This window comes from Babylonia areolata, chromosome 19 (genome assembly GCF_041734735.1).
Source record: "Babylonia areolata isolate BAREFJ2019XMU chromosome 19, ASM4173473v1, whole genome shotgun sequence".
NCBI classification, from domain to species: domain Eukaryota; kingdom Metazoa; phylum Mollusca; class Gastropoda; order Neogastropoda; family Buccinidae; genus Babylonia; species Babylonia areolata.
The window spans coordinates 51095999-51111697 of NC_134894.1; the positions used below are offsets into that span (position 1 = coordinate 51095999).

At 47.2% G+C, this 15699-nt stretch overlaps 1 protein-coding gene across 1 annotated transcript in view; it reads right to left on the reverse strand.

Annotated features, from left to right (window-relative positions):
• The window catches only part of LOC143294198 (uncharacterized), a 117193-nt gene that overhangs the window by 75881 nt on the left and 25613 nt on the right, over nt 1-15699 (reverse strand). Inside the window, exons 18-31 of the mRNA XM_076605629.1 lie at nt 14804-15121; nt 14373-14541; nt 13449-13712; nt 11158-11295; nt 9202-9326; nt 8636-8766; nt 7916-8222; nt 6799-7097; nt 6295-6399; nt 5092-5324; nt 4771-4933; nt 3942-4122; nt 3429-3607; nt 2490-2885 (exon numbers count right to left, since the gene is read on the reverse strand). Coding sequence (XP_076461744.1) covers nt 2490-2885; nt 3429-3607; nt 3942-4122; nt 4771-4933; nt 5092-5324; nt 6295-6399; nt 6799-7097; nt 7916-8222; nt 8636-8766; nt 9202-9326; nt 11158-11295; nt 13449-13712; nt 14373-14541; nt 14804-15121 — 3008 coding nt within the window. The remainder of the gene's footprint in view (nt 1-2489; nt 2886-3428; nt 3608-3941; nt 4123-4770; nt 4934-5091; nt 5325-6294; nt 6400-6798; nt 7098-7915; nt 8223-8635; nt 8767-9201; nt 9327-11157; nt 11296-13448; nt 13713-14372; nt 14542-14803; nt 15122-15699) is intronic.

The window sequence follows — 15699 nt, forward strand, 5'->3', positions numbered from 1 at the left end:
CTCACCAGTGTACCATGGTGGGAAGGCAGTGGGTGTTTCACCAGTGTAACCAGGTGGGTAGGCAGTGGGTGTTTCACCAGTGTAACCAGGTGGGTAGGCAGTGGGTGTTTCGCCAGTGTACCATGGTGGGTAGGCACTGGGTGTTTCACCAGTGTAACCAGGTGGGTAGGCAGTGGGTGTTTCACCAGTGTAACCAGGTGGGTAGGCAGTGGGTGTTTCACCAGTGTAACCAGGTGGGTAGGCAGTGGGAGTTTCACCAGTGTAACCAGGTGGGTAGGCAGTGGGTGTCTCACCAGTGTACCATGGTGGGAAGGCAGTGGGTGTTTCACCAGTGTAACCAGGTGGGTAGGCAGTGGGTGTTTCACCAGTGTAACCAGGTGGGTAGGCAGTGGGTGTTTCACCAGTGTAACCAGGTGGGTAGGCAGTGGGAGTTTCACCAGTGTAACCAGGTGGGTAGGCAGTGGGTGTTTCGCCAGTGTACCATGGTGGGTAGGCAGTGGGTGTTCCACCTGTGTAACCAGGTGGGTAGGCAGTGGGTGTTTCACCAGTGTAACCAGGTGGGTAGGCAGTGGGAATTTCACCAGTGTAACCAGGTGGGTAGGCAGTGGGTGTTTCACCAGTGTAGCCAGGTGGGTAGGCAGTGGGAGTTTCACCAGTGTACCATGGTGGGAAAGCAGTGGGGGTTTGACCTGTGTATCCAGGTGGAAAGGCAGTGGGTGTTTCACCTGTGTACCATGGAGGGAAGGCAGTGGGTGTTTCACCCGTGTACCATGGTGAAAAGGCAGTGGGTGTTTCACCAGTATAACCAGGTGGATAGGCAGTGGGTGTTTCACCTGTGTAGCCAGGTGGATAGGCAGTGGGTGTTTCACCTGTGTAGCCGGGTGGGTAGGCAGTGGGTGTTTCACCTGTGTAACCAGGTGGATAGGCAGTGGGAGTTTCACCAGTGTAACCAGGTGGGTAGGCAGTGGGTGTTTCACCTGTGTAACCAGGTGGGTAGGCAGTGGGTGTTTCACCTGTGTACCATGGTGGGAAGGCAGTGGGTGTTTCACCTGTGTAGCCAGGTGGGTAGGCAGTGGGTGTTTCACCTGTGTAACCAGGTGGATAGGCAGTGGGTGTTTCACTAGTGTAACCAGGTGGATAGGCAGTAGGTGTTTCACCTGTGTACCATGGTGGGAAGGCAGGGGGTGTTTCACCAGTGTAGCCAGGTGGATATGCAATAGGAGTTTCACCAGTGTAGCCAGGTGGATAGGCAGTCGGTGTTTCACCTGTGTAGCCGGGTGGGTAGGCAGTGGGTGTCTCACCAGTGTAGCCAGGTGGGTAGGCAGTGGGTGTTTCACCAGTGTAGCCAGGTGGATATGCAGTAGTTGATTCACCAGTGTAACCAGGTGGGTAGGCAGTGGGTGTTTCACCAGTGTGCCATGGTGGGAAGGCAGTTGGTGTTTCACCAGTGTAACCAGGTGGGTAGGCAGTGGGAGTTTCACCTGTGTAACCAGGTGGGTAGGCAGTGGGAGTTTCACCTGTGTAACCAGGTGGGTAGGCAGTGGGAGTTTCACCTGTGTACCATGGTGGGAAGGCAGTGGGTGTTTCACCAGTGTAGCCAGGTGGGTAGGCAGTGGGTGTTTCACCTGTGTACCATGGTGGGTAGGCAGTGGGTGTTTCACCAGTATAGCCAGGTGGAAAGGCAGTGGGTGTTTCACCTGTGTACCATGGTGGGAAGGCAGTGGGTGTTTCACCTGTGTACCATGGTGGGAAGGCAGTGGGTGTTTCACCTGTGTACCATGGTGGGAAGGCAGTGGGTGTTTCACCTGTGTACCATGGTGGGAAGGCAGTGGGTGTTTCACCTGTGTACCATGGTGGGTAGGCAGTGGGTGTTTCACCAGTGTAGCCAGGTGGGTAGTCAGTCGGTGTTTCACCTGTGTAGCCAGGTGGGTAGGCAGTGGGAGTTTCACCTGTGTAACCAGGTGGGTAGGCAGTGGGTGTTTCACCTGTGTATCCAGGTGGGTAGGCAGTGGGAGTTTCACCTGTGTAACCAGGTGGGTAGGCAGTGGGTGTTTCACCTGTGTACCATGGTGGGAAGGCAGTGGGAGTTTCACCTGTGTAACCAGGTGGGTAGGCAGTGGGTGTTTCACCTGTGTATCCAGGTGGGTAGGCAGTGGGAGTTTCGCCAGTGTAACCAGGTGGGTAGGCAGTGGGAGTTTCACCAGTGTAGCCAGGTGGGTAGGCAGTCGGTGTTTCACCTGTGTAACCAGGTGGGTAGGCAGTGGGAGTTTCACCAGTGTAGCCAGGTGGGTAGGCAGTGGGTGTTTCACCTGTGTAACCAGGTGGGTAGGCAGTCGGTGTTTCACCTGTGTACCATGGTGGGTAGGCAGTTGGTGTTTCACCTGTGTAGCCAGGTGGGTAGGCAGTGGGAGTTTCACCTGTGTAACCAGGTGGGTAGGCAGTGGGTGTTTCACCAGTGTAACCAGGTGGGTAGGCAGTGGGTGTTTCACCAGTGTAGTCAGGAGGGTAGGAAGTGGGACAGGCATCCACACAATAAAAGCGCACCTGGTAGTCGTGGCACTGGACACCAGTGGTCTGTTCACTGTCCAGACACACCAGGCCGTGGTTCAAATCGCACGTCACACCAACCTGATTGGCCACATCGTAGGGTGTTCCGTTGGGCTGAGAAGGTGTCGGTGCCACCCGACACTGGATGTCTGCAGGGTGCTCACAGAAAGGATAGGTGAGGCGTAGACTGGCGATGGTCTCGTAGTCCCCATGGGAGCTGGGTGTGCGGAGGTCGGAGTTCATCCAGACAGTCCAGAAGCAGGAGGGCACGGGTGCCCAAGGGTGGCCTGGGGAGGGGGTCAAGGAGGGAGACAGGGACGGCACTGCTGTAGGGGTTGCTGTCAACAGTAATCATTATGGCATCAGCACGTGGGAATCGAAAGGTCAATTAGTCTGACAGGAGAGGAGTATTCTGTATGATAAGCAGTAGAACATTCCTGATATCGTGAGATAAAACACACACACACACACACACACATACACACACACACACACACACACACACACACACACACAGTGTCTGGGTTAGAAATGGGCATATTCACAGCTCTTTGCATTAGAAAACGAGGGTCATCTTCATAGAGTTTGCGATATTTACAACACAGCGCCTTTGATTCACGACTGAAATGAGGAGAAAAATGGGCTTGCATATCAATGTCACACAATTATATCAAAGATGGACTTTCCATGATTAAGAACACGAGGTGAGAGTAAAAGTGTTTTTCTTTTTCATGATTAGGGTCTCAAACTTCCAGAACAAAGACGCGTTTTTGTGAATATAGAATCACGACGGACTTTGTGTGATTGAGGTAAAAGAGTGTGCAGAAAGAAGAAACACTGATTTGCTTAGGAACCGATAGATGAAGCCCTGCTGTGGTTACCAGTTCCGCAGTCACACTCCACGCTGATCTCGTAGTCGTCACAGACGCCGCTGCTGGCGTCTGTGTTGAGGCAGATGAGGCCGGTGGGCAGCTCGCATATCACCGAGTCCTGGTTCCAGTGGTAGGACTGCTGGGTCCTCACACTACGGCAGCGGATAGCTCGTGGCTGGGCACAGAAACTGAAACAGCGAACACAATCAGCAGAATCTTGATATTAAACTCCCATCATCAACATCATCACAATCACCGTCATTATCATTGTTGTTGTTGTTGTTATTATTATTATTATTACCATTATCATTATTATTATCATTATTATTGTCATATCATAATGTGTTCCTATTATTCATCACCATTCTAGAAATAAGGCACACACCATCAATGCAAATCTTTAACTCGTCCTTTCCGTATTATGAAATAAACAATCAATAAAACAAACAAACAAAAAAAAAACACCAAAAAAAAACACAGACCACAGAAAGTGTACTGCACTGTATGTGGCCCATGCTGTACCTGTAGTACTGTCTGAGTTCCCACAGCAGTTCATAGTCGCCTGTTCCAGTGGTCTCTGAGCCCCTGGTGGCGGTGGGCGAGTCTATGTTCATCCAGGGGGACCAGCCCTCAACGCACGTGTAGGGCACTGTGACGGGTACCAGAGTGGGCGGCGTGCTGGACCCAGACGGAGTCGTGAAAGCTGCAACAGGAATGGGGGGCGGGGGGAGTCTTCGGATGAGTGGCACATGAAATGAAGGCGCCCCGATGACTCTTCACATGGCTAACTGAGGAGGAGAAGAAGAAGAAGACGACGACGACATGCATTTCTCATCATTCTTGCAGCGTGTTTCTCAGCTGAAAGTCATATTCACACGGGTTGCTATTATCTTTAGTCCTGATAACAAGAAAAGTACATGCGTTTGTGTGTGATGAAATTTAAGCAACTATAACAGACAGCATACATCAAATAAATGGCCCATTACTAAAAAGGCAATGAACTTAAACATAACCAGGTAAATTTCTGAGATCACATGCTCAGAATTATTGAACAGGAATAAAAAGGGTCATTGTTTCGTTGGAATAAAACCTACAATGTAAGGATTCTGAGCTGAATATGTAAGCAAACAAACGAACAGAAACAACCATTTTCTTATTATTATTCCATATCGCTGCTTAATCGGTTTCAGTCTATCAAGTGAAAAAAAAAAAGAAAAAAAGGGGGGTGGGGGGGGGTACAGGAGGATAGAACTGTTCAGAGTTTCGTGAACCGAAGTTTTTATGACAAGTGACGAGGAAGACACGAGCGAAGCGACCAGTGATTGGTTGACTGGAATGGAATCTCACTCACTCTGGCCGCAGTCGCAATAGATCCGGATCTCATAGTCAGCGCAGGCGTTGCCAGTGGCCTGGTTACTGTTGTAGCAAGCAAAGCCAGCCCTGGTGTTGCACACTGTTTGAACATCGTTGGTCACATCGTAGCTCTCCTGGGTGTCCACTCGACGACATTCCACCTGTCACAACATGAAGAAAAAGATTAAATTCCAGTATATCCATCCATTACAACTCTGAAAAAAAAGCCAGTCAAACGAAAAAGCAATCACTATCCGGAACATTATTCTGAACAGCGACTCCCTAAAATCAAAGGCTGTTGTCGACATCAGCACCATACCTTTGTGACGTAGTCCTCAGCACAGATGGGGTTCAGCCTGCGGATTTCAGGCAGCAGCTCCACGTCCCCAGCACCATCAGGAGAGTCGGAGTTGAACCAGTCTGTCCAGCCTGTTGTGTCACACTTGCGGGCCTCGTCTGGGGGCAGGGTGAGGTGGGGGCCTTGGGTCGTGGCAGGGGGCTGGGTGGAGTGGTCGGGTGTGACGTTGGGAGTGACTGACGGGATTTTGGAGCCTGTAGCAGACGACAAAGCACATCAGCACTGCAGCTGAAGCCTCACAAGAACGATCACACGCCGGCTTCAGAAACAAGTGAGACGCTTTTATTCACTTTTGTCTCAGAAACACCGTACACCTTGCATACATGTAAAGATTTCATCTCTCTCTCTCTCTCCCTCCCTCACACACACACACACACACGCCCGCGCGCGTGCGCTGTAGCGAAATCATATCACTGTTTTAAGATACTACTTACTGCCACACAACTTATGAATTTTTTCAACGGCCAGTGGTAAAAACAACAACAACAACAACAACTGGCAGTAGATTCTGGGACAGACCACTTCAGCCGACAAAAATGACTTGGCATTATTTGCAGCTTCAGATCTTTTTTGTTGCTAGAAAGAAACTGGCAATGGAAAATGAAAATAAGAATTAATGCCATTAATTTCATAACTGCGTCGGTTGTCCACTGTTTCCCTTAAGCAATCCAGAATGCCATCCCAAAAAATTAGCAAACAGAGACATACATATTAATCATAATATCTACTTAGATCAGACTATTTAAAATTCGGCCCTCACAGAGAGTGATTTCTATGGTTGCTGCATTTAGCAGCGTACAATCTAACTTAACAGAAGGTGTCTTTGTTCTGAACAAAGAGAAACGAAATGAGGAAAAGAAACACTGGGAAATTATTTGTTACAGACTGAATCTTAAAAGGAACGGAAGGTTTTTGTAAGGATAATGATGACAAATATGCACTCGAATGCGCATATCGGTTGATGCATATTGAAGTGTTTTTAGAGACACTAAATAAAACATTAACACATAACAGAGACATGTAAAAAGACTTTTTCAGAGGCATGTAAAGACCACAACATCATAGTCGATTATAGTCGAATGAACTAAATTTCAGTACAGAATATTTCTGTAATGTTATTTCTTAAAGTACACGAGCTTTGTGTAAGCCAGTTTCTTTACTCACAGTCACAGAAGAAGCGCACTTCATAGTCCATGCACGTTTCACTGTTTGCCTGTTGGTCATGAAGACAGGAGAAACCGTGCTGCAGGTTGCAGGTGGTCACTTGCCCTGAAAACAGCCAACAGCACTCCACGGAACACTCTTCTAAACTGTCTCTGTTTACGCTCTACTGGAAGCTCTTACTCTTTCTCTTTGTCTCACCACAGTTTTCTCCTGAAAAATTTGAGCTGGTTCTTGTTTTGTTTTTTAATGCACTGAGTTCCAGACGCGTAGGACTGTAAACTTGGAGCTATGGCGACGAGTCAAATGTTTGTTTGTCGTTTTGTACATGTATTTATTTGAGTTGTGGAACTTCCAGTGTGCTTGGATGTTCAGGAGATGTTTAATGGTTAAACGTTAACGTGTTTGTCATAAAAATGAAAAGAAAGGCAAGAGAAGAATGGTTATAATATCAGCTGCAACACTGCACGATATGAACACTGACAACGCAGCTTCTGGCGTCCCTACCTGAATACATGGAGGCCGTGGGTTCCCCCACCACCCGGCACTCAATGGACTCCATGGCCTTGTCCTGGCAGAAGGCGTACACCTTCCTCAGACCTTCCAGCGTCTCCACGTCTCCCTCGTTGGCCGTGGTCGGGGTGGAGGCTGACATCCAGGAGGTCCAGCCAGAGACACAGACTGGCGGCATGGGGGTGGGTCCTGAAGGCGTCAGCACAGGTAGCAAGGTGGGGGACACTGTCGGTACCGCCACAGTCTCGCAGTGACCGAAACTGATGTGTTCCAGGTCGCCGTTGCGGCAGTTACTGTGAGGAATAAAGTGGGTGACTCAGTTTCGGTGTTGTGCGAAGGATGTTTGAGACTTCAATATCTGTCTGCCAGAGTGGATCGTGTACTTAGTGGACATTTCTCCCATTATGTGTGTTTCACTCGCATCCAGCAGAGAAAAAATGTAAGCAATGACAATGATAATGTCTTGAAAGACTGGATAAACACCGCCAAATACTAGATAGCGGCAATCTTACTACAAAGAACACATGCAAACTGAAAAATGGATGATATGTTTGTTTGAACAATTTGTGGCTGAAATATTTTGATATTCTTTAAAAATCTAGCTGAGAGCATTCCAAATAGCGTTACTTCTCCGAAAAGTAAACATTCCTGAAAAAAACAACAACCACTCACTGAGCTAAAGAAATCTCGGGCGTATTTTTTATAAGCTAGCACACGCAAAAACTGATACAAAAGCTCTGTTTTACGATCGTACAACATTCCTCATTTAAGGGAATTACTGTAAAAGAAGGCACGAGTTCATCCCTGTTCAATGCGTTGTCATTGTATCTCTTTGCCCGACCAGTGCATCGGTTTTAAGCGTTGATGGCGCATGCGCTCCTTTTTTTCTTTTAAGGTTTTAAAGACGATGTGGTGCGTACATAGACTAGTCCGCACACTTCGACGCCTCCTTGAAGCTGAAGCTGAAAGGCGATTGCTGTAGAAGTAGTAGTTGTTGCTGTTGGTCAGGTTGCATGGGACAGACATTTACAGTTTTCAGCCCTGATGTGGCCCCATGCGGTGGCCTGGGCTTTGGGTTCGAACTGTAAAGAGAAGTGCACGTGATACTGACCAGATTTCACAGGCGTGGTTACACAGGGCGTCATCGTAGACCCTCTCACCCTCCCGGTACACCTTGCCGTTGATGGAGCAGGACGGGGTCTCGCACAGTGGCTCAGGGATACAGGTGACGGGTTTCTGCAGACTGGCGTACACCTGGCCGGGTGGGCAGGGCTGCAGGTCGCATCCTTCAAAGCACAGGTCCTTAGTGTGGCCACACTCCTGCATTTGCTGGTCGTACACCAGACGGTTGTCACAGGTCTTCTTGGGGCACGCGCTGATACACGTGCTGTAGTGCTCACAGTCATCGCACATGATGGCTGCACATAAGGGCACATCACCGTGTTCACTACACCGTGGCCAGCTTTACTGATTGTGCAGCACTTACGATACAGAACTGATGTTTCTTCAAAATCAGCCATTTCCTTTTAACGATAGTAGCTTTTCGCTTTCACATTTTGGTTTGAATTGACGTGAACGTGTAACAGGCCTAATAGCAAGTGAGTTTTACTGAACAGACTCTGTAGGAGATTATCTTCCATTTAACAGAGCCTCAGAAATCATGTTCATCATTTTTCATATATTTTTATCATTCGGCTATCATTCAATGTCTGGGTTTCATATGTTCCTGCATGAAGTCCTATGTCATACTACACTCAAGTCATGTAATCGCATCGCCAAGATATCTGTGTTGCACGACTGATAAAGACAAAAGTCGAAGTGAAGCACTCACGACAGAGGTCCGGACGTCTCCAGTCGATGGGGAAACCTTTCGTGGCACACACGTGAGCATAGGCAGCAATGGCAGTACACAGACATCCACAGTCCCCACCCAGGTCACAGCCACAGGAATCATAGATACACCTGCAATGTGCCAATACTACTTACTGGACTGGACATCTCCTTCAAGACAAACTATTAGAAAACAAATATGGCATCAGAACAAGACATTTATAAAATGGTGGACTGCCTACACTTCATACTGAAAAGGATTTTCTTAAACATAACAAATGATAATCATTATAATGTAAGTACATAAAATACCCAGACAACACATATTCCTGACATCGCTTTCAATGAAAACAAAAGTTTAGTGATAACCTGCGAATTTAATTGAGCTTTCAAACATAAAAACATATAAAAACATTTCAGTTCGTTAAGCCCCACTTAATGCATTCTGCGACGTACATCTGAATTGGATTCCAAGGGTATTGTGCATACCGTCATGAACACCATGAAAGTGTTTGATAGAATGCAAACGAGGATCCTGCTCACGTGGCCTCGCCACGAGGCACGTACCTGTCCAGGTATTTCTGATAGGGCTCCACTGCATGGCAGGGCAGGAAGACATCAGAGGAAATGACAGAGCACTGTGTTTGTGCCCAGGTCTGACGCTGAGGGTCATTGGCACAGGGGTCCGCCACCTGAACACCACAGTAATGGGTACAACAAAAACACAGGCACTCCCCACAGTGAACAAAGGTACAGCAAAAACACAGGCACTCGCCACAGTGAACAAGGTATAGCAAAAACACAGGCACTCGCCACAGTGAACAAGGGTACAACAAAAACACAGGTACTCCCCACAGTGAATAAGGGTACAGCAAAAACACAGGCACTCGCCACAGTGAACAAGGGTACAACAAAAACACAGGTACTCCCCACAGTGAACAAGGGTACAACAAAAACACAGGTACTCCCCACAGTGAACAAGGGTACAGCAAAAACACAGGCACTCGCCACAGTGAACAAGGGTAAAACAAAAACACGGGTACTCCCCACAGTAAACACGGGTACAGCAAAAACACGGGTACTCTCCACAGTGAAAAAGGGTACAACAAAAACACGGGTACTCCCCACAGTGAATAAGGGTACAACAAAAACACGGGTACTCCCCACAGTGAATAAGGGTACAACAAAAACACGGGTACTCCCCACAGTGAACAAGGGTACAGCAAAGACATGGGTACTCCCCACAGTGAATAAGGGTACAGCAAAAACACGGGTACTCCCCACAATGAACAAGGGTACAGCAAAAATACAGGTACTCCCCACAGTGAATAAGGGTACAGCAAAAATACGGGCTCTACCCACAGTGAATAAGGGTACAGCAAAAATACGGGCTCTACCCACAGTGAATAAGGGTACAGCAAAAACACGGGTACTCCCCACAGTGAACAAGGGTACAGCAAAAACACGGGCTCTACCCACAGTGAATAAGGGTACAGCAAAAACACGGGTACTCCCCACAATGAACAAGGGTACAGCAAAAATACAGGTACTCCCCACAGTGAATAAGGGTACAGCAAAAATACGGGCTCTACCCACAGTGAATAAGGGTACAGCAAAAACACGGGTACTCCCCACAATGAACAAGGGTACAGCAAAAATACAGGTACTCCCCACAGTGAATAAGGGTACAGCAAAAATACGGGCTCTACCCACAGTGAATAAGGGTACAGCAAAAATACGGGCTCTACCCACAGTGAATAAGGGTACAGCAAAAACACGGGTACTCCCCACAGTGAACAAGGGTACAGCAAAAACACGGGCACTCACCACACTGAACAAGGGTACAGCAAAAACACAGGCACTCACCACAGTGAACAAGGGTACAGCAAAAACACGGGCACTCACCACAGTGAACAAGGGTGCTTTGCAACAACTACTTAAAGCAACGACACTATTAGTCAATATGTTATCACCCATTTGTCAAAAAACGCTGTATTATATGGTTTTAACGCAGACAATACCGGTATTCAGTTGCTTAATCTGTTGCTTTAACATGTCAGTCCTAAATATGAGTCTCATTATCGCAATATATTTTTCATCATTTTTAACTGTTTCATCCCATATAGGTATACTACCAAAGTTGAAGATATATTCCAAAAGTAATATTTTATATATATATATATATATATATGTATATATATATATATATATATATATATATATATATATATATATATATATATATATATATGTATATATATTCATGCAGTCGTATCATAAAGCAAACGTTTATTCACATGCATTAAAGCTGAAAATATTACTATATTTTCTTTCCATGAAGCCAGATAACTTCTACAACTGAGTGGAAGGGAGGTAGTTTTTGTTTCTCCTCAAACGGCGAAACTACGAAAGTTAAAATCATTCATGTTCTTGGGATTATGCCATGGACATACTTCACACTCCCTAAGTAATGACATGAAATCACTCACACAGAACGACTATACAGACGACAAAAGTGTGTACCTGAGTGGCAGGAGTGCAGTACTGATGCACCCTCCAGCTGTCACCAAAGGTCGTTGCCTTGGCAGCTGGGAGTCCTCCTGTGGGTCCCGTGAAGTCATCCGTCTGGTCACCATTGAAGTTCCCACACAGACCTTCCACCTGTAACACATATGGTTACATTGACGTTCCCACACAGACCTTCCACCTGTAACACATATGGTTACATTGACGTTCCCACACAGACCTTCCACCTGTAACACACATGGTTACACTGAAGTTCCCACACAGACCTTCCACCTGTAACACACATGGTTACACTGAAGTTCCCACACAGACCTTCCACCTGTAACACACAGGGTTACATTGAAGTTCCCACACAGACCTTCCACCTGTAACAAACAGGGTTACATTGAAGTTCCCACACAGACCTTCCACCTGTAACACACAGGGTTACATTGAAGTTCCCACACAGACCTTCCACCTGTAACACACAGGGTTACATTGAAGTTCCCACACAGACCTTCCACCTGTAACAAACAGGGTTACACTGACGTTCCCACACAGACCTTCCACCTGTAACACACATGGTTATACTGAAGTTCCCACACAGACCTTCCACCTGTAACACACAGGGTTACACTGACGTTCCCACACAGACCTTCCACCTGTAACACACATGGTTATACTGAAGTTCCCACACAGACCTTCCACCTGTAACACACAGGGTTACATTGAAGTTCCCACACAGACCTTCCACCTGTAACACACAGGGTTACATTGAAGTTCCGACACAGACCTTCCACCTGTAACACACATAGTTACACTGAAGTTCCCACACAGACCTTCCACCTGTAACACACATAGTTACACTGAAGTTCCCACACAGACCTTCCACCTGTAATACACAGGGTTACACTGAAGTTCCCACACAGACCTTCCACCTGTAACACACATTGGTACACTGAAGTTCCCAGACAGACCTTTCACCTGTAACACATGTGGTTATACTGAAGTTCCCACACAGACCTTCCACCTGTAACACACATTGGTACACTGAAGTTCCCAGACAGACCTTTCACCTGTAACACATATGGTTATACTGAAGTTCCCACACAGACCTTCCACCTGTAACACACATGGTTACACTGAAGTTCCCACACAGACCTTCCACCTGTAACACACATGGTTACACTGAAGTTCCCACACAGACCTTCCACTTGTAATACAAGGTTACATGAAATTCCTGCACAGACCTTTCACCTGTAACACATATGGTTATACTGAAGTTCCCACACAGACCTTCCACCTGTAACACACATGGTTACACTGAAGTTCCCACACAGACCTTCCACCTGTAACACACATGGTTACACTGAAGTTCCCACGCAGACCTTCCACTTGTAATACAAGGTTACATGAAATTCCTGCACAGACCTTCAACCTGTGATACAAAGGGTTACACCGAAGTTCCCACACAGACCTGTAACACACATGATTGGACTGACGTTCCCGCATGTAGCCTTTATTCACAAGTTCACATCCTCCCTCTACCTCAAAAGCACAGCCGTATGAGACAGTGACACCGATAGAACCTCACACAAAATATCAAGTGGTGACTCGAGATGCTACCAGGGAGCATGGTATGGATTACAAAAGTTCGATGTTTAGTTTGTATCTCTGACTTATCGATAGGAAATGTGATCCCATGTAGATATAAACAATGTAACTACAAGAGTCTGTCCATCTATTTAAGAGACAAAAGTTAATAAACGGAAACGTTTGTGTTGATCAATAAGTTCACTGCGTTAACTTTCATGTAGTTCCCGTTCCGTATCATCCATACTGTTTTCGAAACGTGAAAAAAGGAAAAGGCTGTTCGAGAGATTATTTTCTTTCTTTTTTGTTTGTTATCATACACATTGCTGATTGGAGACATCCATCAGTTGTCATCCAACACAGGCGGATGATGATAAGTAAAAAATGGATTAACCCCTTGACTGCTAACCTTGGTGGAATGAGATCAATGTGGCAGCAGATTGAAAAGGCGGGCATTTCCCGCCTTTTGTTTACATGTCAATGATGTCATTGGTTTGATGAACAAATGTGACGTAATACCCAAAGGAAGAAGTTCAAGTAAAGAATTGCAACTGACAAGCTTACAAAGCTCAATGTTTTCACAGTGAGGTGACAGCCCTTCACTAACGAACATATTTTCAGCAGCATTCAAGGGGTTAAATCAGCTTTGTTGATTGAAGACACTCATCAAGGGTCACCCCCCACAGACAGAAGGACAGAATGGACCACACACTAACCTTCCCCATGTGCTGTGTCTCCAGCCTGACGTAGACTCTGGTGCCCTTGTCCCACTGGATGGAGAGGCCGAAGGGCGTGTCGATGTAGACGAACTCCCCCACCTCCCTCACGGTGAAAGGGGACCCGGGGTCGGGTTTCACGGACTGCCCGCGGACCAGCTGCAGCTTGTAGAAGGACTGGGTGCCTGGCTGGCCCACCGTCACCTCGATCATCTTGGAGCATGTGACGCCGCTCGTGCCGCACGCCACGTTCTCCGTCGTCACCTGGTTCATCGTTACCGTCATCGTTATCATCACCATCATCAGCATCATCTTCACCATCGTCGTTGTCATCATCATCAATCATGATGATGATCATCATATTAAACGATATGATCAACCGTAAGAAGAAGGAGGGTTAAAGAAAGAGAAGAAACAGACGTCGTGAACAATACGAAAACAAAGGTATAAAAATAAGGACACCACAACGACACCACGGTAAAGATTATGAAATTACGAATAAATATTGCAAGAGAAACAGACGAAGCATAACCATACATGAATATCTTTTCGTTTCTTTCTTCTGTATGTCATTCCCTGCTATTTAGTAGTAGTAGTAGTAGTAGTAGTAAAAGTAGAAGTTGTGTGTGTGTGTGTGTGTGTGTGTGTGTGTGTGTGTGTGTGTGTGTGTGTGTGTGTGTGTGTTGGTGCATGTGATGTACTGATAAAGCAAACGCTGCATAATCGTTTTCTTATGGCAGTGTAATGTATTCCAAGATGTAATGTATTGTTGTATGAAAATTGGAATATTCAATACTGTCGTCATGTGAATTATACATCATTGCAAACACACCACAGTCATGCAGTTAGATTTATTATTTGCTGTTAGATTGCAGTTTGCCAATGTTAAACTCTCCGTGCAGCAGACAGGTTGGAACAGCTCACCTGGAAAGGAGTGGCACTGTCATCCTGAGACTTGACCAGCACGTAGTCACAGGCCCCCTGGAACTGGTACTCCTTGCCGTCAAACGTCGTGTAGTGGGACTCGCCGACTGAAGAACACACGGAGGGACAGTCGTTCTTTTCACACTCCCACCTTCTTCCACGGCAAATGCTGCGGGGGAAAAAAACCCAGAACATTCATCAGGAACATCGGTTTTTAATGCATCAGTGTGACTATAAATCAGAAAGCTTGCAGTACATAGTGATTGTGATGGTATCTTATGAAATGTATAGTTAAGTGGAAATATCCACAGCGCCGGAATTGATAAAAGTTTAACAGTACTAATATGATTTATATTTCTCAATGACTATCAGTGCCAGAAGGAAGACAAAGAATCTTAAACAGAACACTGAAACGGGATCTGTCCACTGACCACTGGTTGCAGTCCATGGTGATGACGTCCCCCTCGTAGTAATCTTTACCGCCGTGGTGACAGGGACAGCGGGTCTTGTTGACACACGTGTCACCCTCCAGCACAAAGCCATCCACACATTCACATCCTGCGGTGCACTGGGCGGGGTCCAGGGTGCACGTGCCTCGCTCTGCGTGGTTCAGGTTGTCACAGGTCTGGGGGCACTGGGACACACAGTCCGTGTAGACGGAGTTGTCCGGGCACAGTGGCTGGATGGTTGGGGGAAGCTGGTTGTCGAACGTGAGCCTGGAGCACGACCACTTGGCGCCCGTGCACTGGCTGCAACACAACGTCACGTGCCAGTCACACCACCCCTTCGCCATGTTCACTCACTCCTCAACGTCACGTGCCAGTCACACCACCCCTTCGCCATGTTCACTCACTCCTCAACGTCACGTGCCAGTCACACCACCCATTCGCCGTGTTCACTCACTCCTCAACGTCACGTGCCAGTCACACCACCCCTTCGCCGTGTTCACTCACTCCTCAACGTCACGTGCCAGTCACACCACCCCTTCGCCATGTTCACTCACTCCTCAACGTCACGTGTCTGTCACACCACCCCTTCGCCATGTTCACTCACTCCTCAACGTCACGTGCCAGTCACACCACCCCTTCGCCGTGTTCACTCACTCCTCAACGTCACGTGCCAGTCACACCACCCCTTCGCCATGTTCACTCACTCCTCAACGTCACGTGTCTGTCACACCACCCCTTCGCCATGTTCACTCACTCCTCAACATCACGTGTCAGTCACACCACCCCTTCGCCATGTTCACTCACTCCTCAACGTCACGTGTCAGTCACACCACCCCTTCGCCATGTTCACTCACTCCTCAACGTCACGTGTCAGTCAC